The sequence below is a fragment of the Poecilia mexicana genome, unplaced genomic scaffold (assembly GCF_051168715.1).
Source record: "Poecilia mexicana isolate PSO_F unplaced genomic scaffold, ASM5116871v1 scaffold_20, whole genome shotgun sequence".
In the NCBI taxonomy this organism is placed as follows: Eukaryota; Metazoa; Chordata; class Actinopteri; order Cyprinodontiformes; family Poeciliidae; genus Poecilia; species Poecilia mexicana.
The window spans coordinates 12042726-12055132 of record NW_028263389.1 but is presented as its reverse complement, the minus strand read 5'-3'; the positions used below and the strand labels follow the sequence as shown (position 1 = coordinate 12055132).

The 12407-nt window shown below is 41.8% G+C and overlaps 2 protein-coding genes across 2 annotated transcripts; one reads left to right on the top strand and one right to left on the bottom strand.

Moving 5' to 3' along the window:
* The first annotated feature begins 5686 nt into the window (after positions 1-5686).
* urad (ureidoimidazoline (2-oxo-4-hydroxy-4-carboxy-5-) decarboxylase) lies at positions 5687-6911 on the top strand. Its single transcript, XM_014975287.2, has 2 exons — positions 5687-5989; positions 6086-6911. The coding sequence occupies exons 1-2, from the start codon at positions 5731-5733 to the stop codon at positions 6433-6435; spliced, it is 609 nt and encodes a 202-aa protein (XP_014830773.1). The 5' UTR covers positions 5687-5730; the 3' UTR covers positions 6436-6911.
* A 22-nt stretch (positions 6912-6933) lies between these two features.
* On the bottom strand, positions 6934-8959 carry pdx1 (pancreatic and duodenal homeobox 1). Its single transcript, XM_014975280.2, has 2 exons — positions 8471-8959; positions 6934-7322 (listed from the first exon to the last, which is right to left on the bottom strand). The coding sequence occupies exons 1-2, from the start codon at positions 8847-8849 to the stop codon at positions 6934-6936; spliced, it is 768 nt and encodes a 255-aa protein (XP_014830766.1). The 5' UTR covers positions 8850-8959.
* Between the last annotated feature and the right edge of the window lie 3448 nt (positions 8960-12407).

The following is a 12407-nucleotide window of genomic DNA, read 5'->3' as shown; positions in this document are numbered from 1 at the left end:
CGCAATTCTGTGCGTTTCCATTACAAAATAACGAGCAGAGCAGGAGTTTAAAATTAACTAATCAACCACCGCTGTGTTCAGGGGAGGCTTTTATATATATATATATATATCTCACATTGAGATAGATGATGAGATACTTGAGATATATCATCATCATCAGGAGGCAGAGGACTAGTGGGCGTGAGAGCCACTGTCCTGGATGAGACATCCAAGATCCATAAATACATCAAGGACAAAGCCTCAACGGACGATGTGCTCAGCGAATGTCTCAGACAATGGGGAACAGAAGATGAGGTGCTGGAGGAACCATCATGGGAGGACAAGCCCCTACATGGGATGTACCACCGACAAATAACTGAAGTGGCTGATATCAGGAAATCCTACCAATGGCTGGAGAAAGCTGGACTCAAGGACAGCACAGAGGCCCTCATCCTGGCTGCACAGGAACAGGCCCTAAACACCAGAGCAATAGAGGCTCAGATCTACCACACCAGACAAGACTCAAGGTGTAGGTTGTGCAAGGAGGCCCCCCAAAGGTGGTGGAGAATGACCGAGCTAAGATCCTGTGGGACTTCCAGATCCAGACAGACAAGATGGTAATGGCGAACCAACCGGACATTGTGGTGGTGGATAAAGAACAGAGGAAAGCCGTTGTGGTGGATGTAGCAATACCAAGCGACTACAACATCAGGAAAAAGGAGCACGAGAAACTGGAGAAATACCAGGGCCTCAGAGAGAAACTGGAGAAGGCCTGGAAGGTGAAGACCATATATATATATATATATATATATATATATATATATAGAGAGAGAGAGAGAGAGTAGGCATAGGTGGACGCCTCCAAGGGTCCACCTCTGCCTACTGGATCATTTCAGTGGAGATTTCAAACTGTGGCAGGAAGCCAGAGTGCCCGGAGAGAAACCTGCAAACAGGAAACCTGTCAAATCTTTTTACCTTTTGCCCCTTAAATTTAAATCAGACATGTTTGGTCCCAGTCACATTTCTCCAACCTCAAAATGGTTACTAATTAGGTCTTCTAGGATGTTTTTCTTCTTCCGATGTTAATATTTTTAGCTCCTGTTGAGGAAATAAATTCAAAATAAGCCAGTTTTAAAAACCTAACATGTCTTGATTCAAATGGCCTAGTTGTGGTTTTAAATCAGTAACGTATTCTGGCTTTTTGACCTTTATTTTACCTGTTGTTACAGCAGATGGCTTGCTAGGATCGTTTGAACTGCCTTTTGTCTGTGTGGGAAAACAATACAGGAGAAGTTCTAGCTTTTCATACTCATCTGTGAAAGGCCGTAAACACAGCAGGGGTTCCTGGCTTCAGACAAAGGGTCAGAGATAGCTCCTGGATTGGATGAGCAAAGATACGCCTTATTTTAATAAATTAAAGAAAAGAAGATAAGACTTTCCAATACAGAGTAACAGATCAGATTTGCTCTTGCAATTCTCCAAAGATGTCTTTGGACCTCTTTGCTTTTCTTTCTTTCTTTCTCTCTTTCTTTCTTTCTTTCTTTCTTTCTTTCTTTCTTTCCTCCTTCTTTCCATTTATGTCAGGTAAACGAATGTATGTCTCTGTTGTTCTGCAGTTTCTGTTGTAATTTTATGCGTTTTCTATTGGATTAAACTGCAATTCTGTGACGTCAACACACATTGGTGTTTTCTTCTGAGTGACTACACATGGCCGTCGCGAGAGGACCCGGGATCATAAAGGAAGAGAGAGAGCCAAACTTTTTCCAAAATTAATTAATTCATAAAAATCTTCCTTAACACTCCTCTCCAAAGGGCCCTTCGCCATCTTCCAGAGGAGGGGCTGGAGAAACTAACCTCTGGTGTTTGATCAGTTCTTCTCATATAAATGAAGCCGTTGTTGGACATGTCTTCACTGCAGTCACTGTCTGCAGTGAAGACATGCTCGTTTTCTGCCTTGACGGTTCGCTCTCCTTTCGTTAAATAGCAGTAGAACTGTGTCAGCTTCGGATCCCCACAGATGACGGAGGACAGGTGGTACGTCTCCGTCCCACATTCTGCAGGGACTTCGATGGTCTGAGTGGCTTTTTTTTGGTACTCCCTGGTAAACCTGTGCAGAAAAAACACCAGGACCTTGTTATCGGCCAGACAGTGTTTTTTCTGCCAGGGTAAACCGCAGCCTGAACAACGGCGTTTGCATGCCAAATCCAACCAGTACTCCAGCAGTATAGATATACTGGTTGAGAATAATATTGGTGGAAGGGCAATCAGGGCGCCGTTGTTCAGGAGCCTGAGGGAAGTGGCTCCACAGTTAGAGCAGGAGTCGTTGTCATACAACTCTCTATCTGTGTCGCCGCCAAACGAATCCAGCCAGACCAGAACAGACTCCAGCAAACTTTTTATGTCATAGTCCTTTCCCACACCTGATGGCAGCTTCCTCTCGCTCAGCTCCATCAGAACTGGGGAAAGGTCTTGTTGACTAAAATGTTTGCCGGGCTGATGGACAGCTGAGCATATGAGCCTCCCACAGCAGGGGATGGACGATGCCGCCAGAAAAATCCTTTCCTGAGCGAGACACCGCTTGGTGACGTTCAGGTTCAGGATGCTCTGGAAAGCAGCGTTCACCCAGCTGTTCTGGAGCTCATCTGAGAACTTGAAAAAGTTCTCCTCAGCTTGTCCGGGTCCTGCAGATGCTGTCCTCCCTACAACTGGCAGATCCGAGCCATCGCTATCTACTGAATTAGGGGAACAGGAAACCTCGACTCCAACAGAAATCTTTAAATTTAGAGGTGTTTTTCTTGGCAAAGGAGCAGCTCTGTTGTTATCTGAAATACAAAGTTCCCCATCCAGGGAACTTTGTATTTCAAAGGTCCCTGTGAAAGTCCCCTTCAGAGGACTCTTGGATGGGACCAGGGAAACCAAAGCTTTGGCTGTCTCCTCACCCAGAGCTTTGGCTACGAGATCAGCCGCAGACAAATCTTCCCCAAGCCGGGTCAGATTTTTCTGCGACTGTAGTCTCACCACCATGGTGTACCATCGTCTCTGGACAAACTTCCCCAGCCGGGTCGGTTTGTCCAGAGACAGTACTGTCATCCTCTGTACTGTTTTGTACAGAGGACGAGATGGAGTCCGAGGTCCCAACGTCCAAAGCCTTTTCAGGACAAACCTCCCCAGCCGGGTCGGTTTGTTTTTTGGAAGTGGATGGAAATCCTGTCCAAAACAGATCGTCTTCTTCAGTCTTATCGTTTTCTTTGTTGCCATCCTTCCCAGGAAAGAAACGATCGCACACTTTCTTCATGCCGGTGGTCACGGCATATCCAATGCCCCAACCAACCGGGAATATCAGGGGAACAATCGCCGTCGCAAAACTGAACATTGTTGCTTTATACAAACCTTAATCTCCAAGAAATGTCTGGATCCTGACTGATGCTTAGAGATTCCAGCATTCAAGCATTAGAACTTCTTTGATCTACTGTGATGTACGTCTATGACCTCATCAGTGAGCTCACTGGACTTCTGGCACAACTCTTGCTTCTGATTGTTGCTATGGAAATGATCAGCTCAGCTGTGCATGACTCAAGCTGACATAAAGATTTAAATAAAACATACTTTTTATTTATTTAACATGAAGAGATTAATACATTTGTATATGATTTAATTTTTGCTTTTGTGGTTTTCCATATCTGCTGTGGTATAAATGTTCTGAAGCCTTTTATCCACTATTATTTTAATTACTATTGACTTACGTGACTTACGTGTCTGTGGTCACCCATCGCCTCCCCCTTTACTCGCACGCGGAGCTCCAAGAAATGTGCACTGGTTTCCTCTGAGCGGGAGAAGATGTCTGTCTAATCGTCAGTAATATAATAGCGCTACATATATCATAAGATGTGGTGACATGTAAAATCAGCAGCGCTTCGCTTTCACAGACGGTGGGGACTTCGTCCAACTTTTAGCGTTACTTGGAAGAAGAGCTTAAAGAAAGGTAAACTCCGTGGACGTGATGCTAGCAAAGCTAGCTGTACAGAGACACATGTTGCAACTACGATGAGAAAAAGTTGTCACTCATGCGCTGAATTATTGTGCGGAGGTGTTAACTGAGGTGTCGCATATATGGGACAACGCTATGACCAAAGTCTGCATTATATATGTATATATATATATATATATATATATATATATATATATATATATATATATATATATATATATATATATATAACATCTCTTTCAGAACATCACCTGTCTGTTATCCACCTGGATTAGCACTGGTGAAGGGGGTCATCGGCCATCAAGTTTTACATTTCAGTCGTTAATGGCAGGTTTTGCCAGATTTAAAGTGACTGAATCTAGTGTTAGAGCGCTTATAAAGCTAGGGTTCCGCTAAACTTGTATTTGGCCAGTCGGTTTTATTTGTCTTGATTTGCGTGGGGTGTGGAACTGTAAGGAGTGTAGTCTCTCTGTGTCTAGTAGACATGAGCTGCTAAAACATTTTAGACTTCAACACCAGCATGCAAAGTTACCCATGCCCACACATAGACTGTCCATGTACTTTTAAGACATGGAATGCTTTGTATATTCATTTCAGTAGAGTCCATCCTAAACAAAACACTCAGGAGCTACAAGAATTATTAACATACAGTCGTCATTTGTGCACATGTATTGATCTAACTACAGAGAAGAACTATTTCTCACACATTAGCAGACATATGAAAAGTAATGAAACAGTCGGTTGTATGTTTTGGGGGCTGTAAAATACAGTACCTTTTCTAAATGGAAAATATTAACACTGGACTCACAATTAACACAGACAGGTCCATGGTGGACCTTAGTTGTTGGAAGTATTTTACCATGAGTCAGCCAAACAATTTTAACGTAATTTTTTTATTTAATGAGATGTGAAATCTCTCCCCCCCACACCCCACCCTAACTCCCATAGGGCGTTGATCAAGGTGCACAAATGGCCATAGCCGAGACTGTCTTTGGAATCATCATTATTCGACCAGAGGGAGCAGAGCCTCGTGATGCCAATGAGGATGTTGGGATTGTCCTGGATGGGGTGGAAGTAATGAACAACTTGGGCAAAGTGCTGTGTTGATCACTGTTTAGCAAAGAAATCCACATAGATTTCCACATGATTAAATAGCTTTCTTTCAGCATGAAGCATATTTGTTGAGCTAACTTAATTTTCATGAGTTGGATGAACTTAAGTAGTGTGAAGGTACCACTGTAAAATAAGTTGGTTTCACCTAAATTTTCTTTCATCTTAATCAAGTAAAGTCAATTATTTGGTCCTAAACATTGCAAATTAGTTGGGCTGGCTCTATTAAATTACATTGGGTCCAACTAAAGTAAATAAGTTGAATCAACTTTAAAAAATAAGTTGAGCAAACACATTTGCTTTAAATTTGAGTAACAGAATTACACAGTGCAGAAATAAAGCAAAGTAATCAGGTGGAAAATCTTTCCATGATTTTTTTTTATGTTCATCCAAAGAGTTATTTTTTGAGTCAATAGCGCTGTAGAATTTTAGTTGTTTGCCAAAATAAATAAATAAAAATATAACCTTTTTATTTCTACAATGATGTGCTGTTTTGTACTAAAATATTGGAATCCCAATAAAATACATTAAGGCTTGTAATTTGAACTTGAGAAAACATTGAAGTTTACAGATGAATAGTTGTGCAAGACGATGTCCTGTTCTTTGCTTTACAGCCGCTAGGTGTCGCCAGACATCAGATGTTTGCCAGTTGAATGTCCAGCAGTGCGTTAACCTGTTTTCAAAAGTGTTGTCCGAAGGTCATTAAACACTACCCGTACAACCAAAAAACTGTTCCCATGGACATTTCGGCAGTAAATGCTCTTCCTTATGAAGATTTTGTAAATATTTTCGGTAATGTAGTGGAGAAATGTCCTCTTATAACAGCCGCTGTTTGGACCCGTCGTCCCTTTACGAGCTTTAATGCTTTAGAAGCTGCGATTAATGAATTCATCGATGCTCTCCCAGAGTCGGGTGAGGTTAAAGGATTTTCGCTGTTTCACGCATCTTGTACTTTTATTTATTACATCCATACTGGGAGCAGTATAATGAATCACCAGTTGTGTTCAGGTAAGGAGGGGATCCTCAGGTGTCACCCGGACCTCGCGGGCAAGCATCTCCACAGCGGTGCATTGACCCGGGAGTCCCAGGAAGAGCAGACCCGAGCCGGGATGGACGCGCTGAGCTCGGCCGAGGCCTCGCAGATGACGCGGCTGAACGAGGAGTACAAGGGGCGTTTCGGCTTCCCGTTTGTCATCTGCGCGCGGATGAATGACAAGGTGACCATCTTGCACGAGCTCTCTGAGCGCTGCCAGAACGAGCGCGCGGCGGAAAGGGCGCGTGGCATTGGGGAGGTAAAGAAGATCTGCCGCCTGCGTCTCCAAGGTCTCGTGCTCTCTGACGCAACAAACAAATTATAAAGCCTAGACCTCTGTTCCAGTGTAACCACATTTAACAGGGAGCTGCAATACTTGTATATGTTTTTATTTCAAAGTTAGCATATACACTTTTAAACAGTGTAATTAATAAAGCATGTGATTTAAACTTGTATACACAGGTGGATGCTGATATATGGAATGTACACAATAGTAAAACCTGTTGCCTACTTGTTTTCTGTCCGAAATGTAACTTTAAATTGACTTGTGCATTGATTGATTGATTGATTGATTGATTGATTGATTGATTGATTGATTGATTGATTGATTGATTGATTGATTGATTGATTTCTGCTCCCTGGATGAATGGCGCCCTGGGCACTGAGCCACATTTCCCATGTAAAAAAAACAACAAAAAAACACTGGAATGTATGAGGGGATCTGGACAGGTCCTTTAACTTGCTGTAAGAACAGCTTTATCTTTGTGCAACAAAAAAATATATATTTCCTATATAATCCAATTAAGAGGAGTGCTCTCCACGTCTATGCTGGTTCTCTGGACCCCGACGCGGACAACGTGTGGCCATGCAGTGGGGAAAGAGGGGGCGTGCTGGTGTGAGGTCCATTCGAGGAAGACACCCCTGCCCCCGCAGTCTCTCCCTGATCCCCAGAGGTGATGGAAGAGTCCTGGTCCGGCTCAGACCCCCTGGCCCTCCTCCGGTCCTCCTCCTTCTTCCACTTCATGCGCCGGTTCTGGAACCAGATCTTGATGTGGCGCTCGGTGAGGCTCAGGGTCAGCGCCAGCTCCACGCGCCGCGGCCTCGAGATGTAGCGGTTGAAGAGGAACTCCTTCTCGAGCTCCAGCAGCTGGGCGCGCGTGTACGCGGTCCGCGTGCGCTTGTTTTCCTCTGCCTCGGTCATCACGTAAGACCCTGGAAAACAAAATCAGATTCAGAGTCTTTTATATGATGTAATTCTGTTTTTTTATTCTTTAAGACACTTTAATAAACTTTTTTTTATTGGGATTGTGGTAAAACTTAGAGCAGAGCCAAATAACTGATGATAAATTCAGAAAGTTGGTCATGCAACAGAAACAAAACAATAAATTTATTATTTATGTCCAGGCCAAATGACATCTAATTTATTCAAAACTAGTTCAATTGAAAATAGGAACTATTGTAACATCTTGATAATTTAAGCTGTAATTTTTTTTAGTTCCGTTTATTTGTACTAACCTAAATCAAAGTGATTATTTAATAGTTTTTTCTCTCTTCCTGTTTCTATGTAAAAAGCACTTTTTCTGCTCGTTTTGACTAATAACCAATGAGTCAAAAATATATTTTATACATAACCAAAGTTATTGTTAAGAACTAAGGAATCAAACGTGCATTTATTTAACCATCTTAATTATGGGTAGTTTGTAAGTTTAATTAAATTTAAAAAACAGTTTCTGCTAATATATATATATATATATATATATATATATATATATATATATATATATATATATATATATATATATAAAATATATATATATATATATATAAAAACTTTGCTAAAATATATATATATATATATATATATATATATATATATATATATATATATATATTTGTTTTCTTGTTTGTTTTTTATTTAACCCAAATAAAATTATGTATATAACTTTAATTGGTATGTAATATACATAACTTTCAAAATAATTTAAAATCCATGATGGGTGAAAAAAGCGTTTGTGCAGAAGTCATATGTTTTGGCAGCATTTATATATCAGTCTAAAGATTACACACCACATTAATAATCTATTTATATATTTTTAATGGATATAATTTCCTTAAAAGTTATAATCTTGCTGTTTAAGTTTCAGAATCTACGCGCTGCAGTCTCAAGTTGTGGTACTATAGCAAGCGCTGACCTTTTATTCCAAATGCAGTAAATTCAAGCCCTTTTCTAAGAGATGTCAATAAAGGCCTCCGAAAGTCAAATAGAGCTCAGATTTATTACTTGATTCCGCATTGTGGGTCCTTAAAAAAATCACACACATTTATTTTCTTTCCTCGATTTATGTGCGGGTTTTCTGTACCTGTCCATTGGCCCTTCCAGGTGTGCGAGTGGGATTTGGTGGTCTTCATCCAGGGAAAAGGGAGGTGATATCTGTTCTGCTCTCCTGCGTCTATATAACCCGGAGGCTGGAGTGTTGGCTGCTGCTGGAGGCCCTGCGGGTGGTGGAGCGGTGGCACGCCCGGATCCTCCCGCATGCCGGGCATGGTGAAAGCGGCAGGAGCGATGTCGGGAAGGCTGGCCTGCTCCAGGGTCCCCAGGGACGGCGGCGTGTACACGGAGTGCACCTGCCTGCTCATGTAGAGGCAGGGCGGCGGACTGTAGTCATCTCTCAGGGATCTCTGGTAGGCGCAGGAGTCTTTAAAAACCTGAGAGGGATAGAAGGGGTCTTCCCGATTCATGGTTGGAGAGGACCCGAGGCTGAGTACCTGCGATCCTGCCTCGGCGTGGACCTTCAGCTCTTACGCACCTGTGGCGCAACTGCAAGGCCCCCGCGGGCTCCGCACAGGTGTGTCCCTCTGACACCATGTGACCCTGCGGCGCACCAAGCCATTGGTTTCACTGTTTGCACAAAACGGGAGAGCTGCAGCGGCCGGTTTCCAGGAGATTCTGAGCAGAGCGCGTAAATCAGTGCCGCTCTGCAAATACAACAACGTTCACCTGCATCCACCTGTTTATTTCCCCCCCAGACAAGAGGGCGAGTGAAAATGTGCCATGGGCAATTGTCAGAACAGAAAAACACCTTTTAGGCCTGCATGCGTGCAGCTTAGAAGTGACCGAAATCTTGGGTGCATTGAAGCTCTCTTCCCAGCAAATGAATTTCTTCACTTAAACTGGAAGTCTTTTGATGCAATTCAGCCAAAAATGGCTGTGATATCTACTGTCCCGGATAACTTAGCTAACTATAAGGTCATAGAAATTATGCTAGCAAGTTATTTTGTGGAAGGGCTTAGTTCATTTTTCACTAACTGCCATTAACTTTGTAAATTCGTTGTGTTTCATTCGATTCTTTCTTCATAGCGATCAAGACTAAATGCAAATTGTAAAAATTGAAGCAGTGAAGTATAGACAAAAGGTCACTGAGTTTCAAAGCTTTTTCCAATCACTGAAATGTTGCTTCAGTGATTTTATTCTTTAAAAATATTACAAAGATTCATTACAGATATATATTGTTTGTATCTGGAGAATGTTAAGTTCCTGTGGGTACTTTACGGGAACACCTCAAACATGCTGCTTCCAGATGGCAGCAAAAATAGAAATCAGGCAAGACATTATGGTTGATACCCATCTAGCACAACTCAGGGACAACAGCCTTACTTTGTGAGAAATGTCTTAGGGGCTGATGGAAATAAAACTGAAGTGTTTGGGCATTCGGTAGTTAAAAGAGGACAACTGGAATCTGGAGAACACCGTTCCAGCTGTGAAGCACGAGGGAGGTGGCATTATGTTGTATGTTTTACAAAGAATACTAATAATCACAAAATGTGATAGAGTATGGGTTCAATAACTGAATAACTGATTTTTCTGCTAGGTTTTGACATGATAAAATGTAATTAAGGTTATTTTAAAGAAACCAAAGTCAGCTAAACAACTGGTTTATTAGAGGACTATAAACCAGTTGGCCATAAGTGAAAACAAAAGCCTCCCTCAACCATTTAATATAATTGTAGCAAATCACTCAGCATAATAAACAAATATATCAAAATTCAATGAATACTATTGGAAACTATTTTTTTGACCAGATAATTAATAGAATTAAATTTCTATAACCTTTTGCAAGAAAAGTTATTGTTATGAAATGAATTATATTAATTTATTTGGAAAAGGAGCGGAGGAAGGGTGCTTCTTCAGAGCTCTCTTCTGCATGGGATTAATCCAGATGTCAAACTCTGAAATCAGGGAGATTTTCAGGGCGGCAGAATATCATTAACTCCTGATCTTATGCTGTTTATATCTTGTCCATCCATCTGTCTTTTTATTGTCCCACAGATTTACAGGCATGGAAAGTGGTCACTCTGCTATCACAGTTCCCCATCTCACCTTTCTATACTTAAGACTCATCATCCCTCCTGTCGCCCCCTTAAAATTGCTTGGAAAGTTATCTAAAATGCATTCAAGGCACATCATGCTTCATAAACCACATAGTGGAGAATAGCCTGAGTTAACAGTTTCCTTCCTCTTTGCAACAATGATCAAATATAAATACCATTAAGCCATAATGCAGGTGGGTGTTATGTATAGAACTGGTTTACTTGAACTTTATTGCGCCGCAGAGTGCCCCCATTAAGATACCGTGGAAAGTGCCATAATTGCATTTGAAGATCTCATTGCAAATAGTCCATTGATGCTGCACACACCATCAGAGTCGAAGGAGGTTCATTCAGGAAGGTTTTGCGTGTAAATGAACGCGTCTTATAGTCGTTGCGACGTCGCGGGTTTGAAGTCCGCAGCTTGCGGAGTCACGCTCTAGACACTCTGCGGTTAATTGAGTTCAGTCGCTCTCTCCAGCTTAATTGGCTTACCGCGAGCGCCGATGTTTAATGAGGCGGACTCTCACGCGCGCACGCAGGGCCGCGAGAGGCTAATGGCTAGCAAACACGGCGAGAGTGCGGCGGCCGCAGCAGCCCTGTTTGTTGTCGCCAAGGGCTCTTGTCCGTGTGGAGCTGCTGGGTGAAAATGGTGTTAAATGATGCATCTAGAAAAGTGTAATGGATACATGTTGAACGCCAGACAGGGGTGACAAAACGGTGGTGGAAAATAGGACATCCCCGTGTCCGAGCTTTCCACTGCCCGTTTCCCAGACAACTGCGGCTGCTTTACCAGGTCCCTTTATCTCGCAGGTCAAGCAATATTTGCACCCATACAGGCTTACTGTGCAGACAGGAAAGATATACAGATTAATTAGAGTATCACTGAAAAGTTCCTTTATGTCACTATTAAGTAAAGTTCAAAAAGTGATGCTTTAGATTTTTTCCACCTGTGTGGTTTTATTTTAAGCATTTATTTTCTGTTAAGTTAGAAGATTACAGGTTACAGCTAATGACAAACCAAAATCAAGTTTTTTTCTGAAAATTAGAATGTTATGTCCTACAAAATTATGTGGAAAACTGCTTTCTGCATCAGCTGACTCTATTTGATGTCTTCAAGGAGTGTAAGCTATGGTCACTGCTAAAGAACCTGACTGTTCACGGAGTTCTGTATCCAACCATATAAAAAGGGAGGTTTAGTGAAAGTAAAAGGTGTAGGGGAAAAAAAAGCAACAGCAATAACCGAAGCCTGCAGCTTGAGTCTGAGTTTTAAGAGTCACCACACTGGGGTATTTCAGGGTGATAATTGTTGCATTCTTTGTTGTTAACTCTACTCTAGGACAGAATCATCTGTAGGATTTTGCGGAGCCATTTCACCCACCATTGTGTTTTATCAAGTCTAGGCCACTTTACATGATTCATGCCTCTGCAGATACAATTTATGGAGATGCTGATTTAATTTTTCAGCAGAACTTGGTGCGCGTCCACACTGTGAAAAGTACTATATCTGCTTTAATAACCATGGTGTCATTGTTCAAAAATATTTCCTGACCTAAAATCCAAAGAGAATCCATGGAGAGCTGCTCAGATGACAATGAGAGTCATGAGAACCAACAATGCAGGCGGGCTGATGGCAGCCTGGGTTTTCTTACCACATCAATAGAGCCACATGTTGATCGTCTCTATGGTGAAAAGCACATAAACATATATTTCAGTAGATGGCAAAAGACTTGGGATTGGGGCCGAGGTCTTCCAGATGGGCACAACTCTACACCACACACTGCGATGTTCAAGAAACAAGGCTGAGATTATTTGAGCTATGGTGTTTTAGAAATAAGGCAAATCTGAGATCACTTGGACCAGAGTAAAGGTGTGTCAGGAAAACATGTTCTTTTTTTTATCTGCTTTAGCAAACAAAACACTTCCAGATAG

Bases quoted from the DNA above. Each gene is read 5' to 3' on its own strand.
- pdx1 (XM_014975280.2), bottom strand. From the start codon at position 8,849: ATGAATCGGGAAGACCCCTTCTATCCCTCTCAGGTTTTTAAAGACTCC. The intron at 7,323-8,470 runs GTACAGAAAACC...TTTGTTTTCCAG, and splicing joins CTGGAAGGGCCAATGGACAG to GGTCTTACGTGATGACCGAG.
- urad (XM_014975287.2), top strand. From the start codon at position 5,731: ATGTCCAGCAGTGCGTTAACCTGTTTTCAAAAGTGTTGTCCGAAGGTC. The intron at 5,990-6,085 runs GTGAGGTTAAAG...AGTTGTGTTCAG, and splicing joins CGATGCTCTCCCAGAGTCGG to GTAAGGAGGGGATCCTCAGG.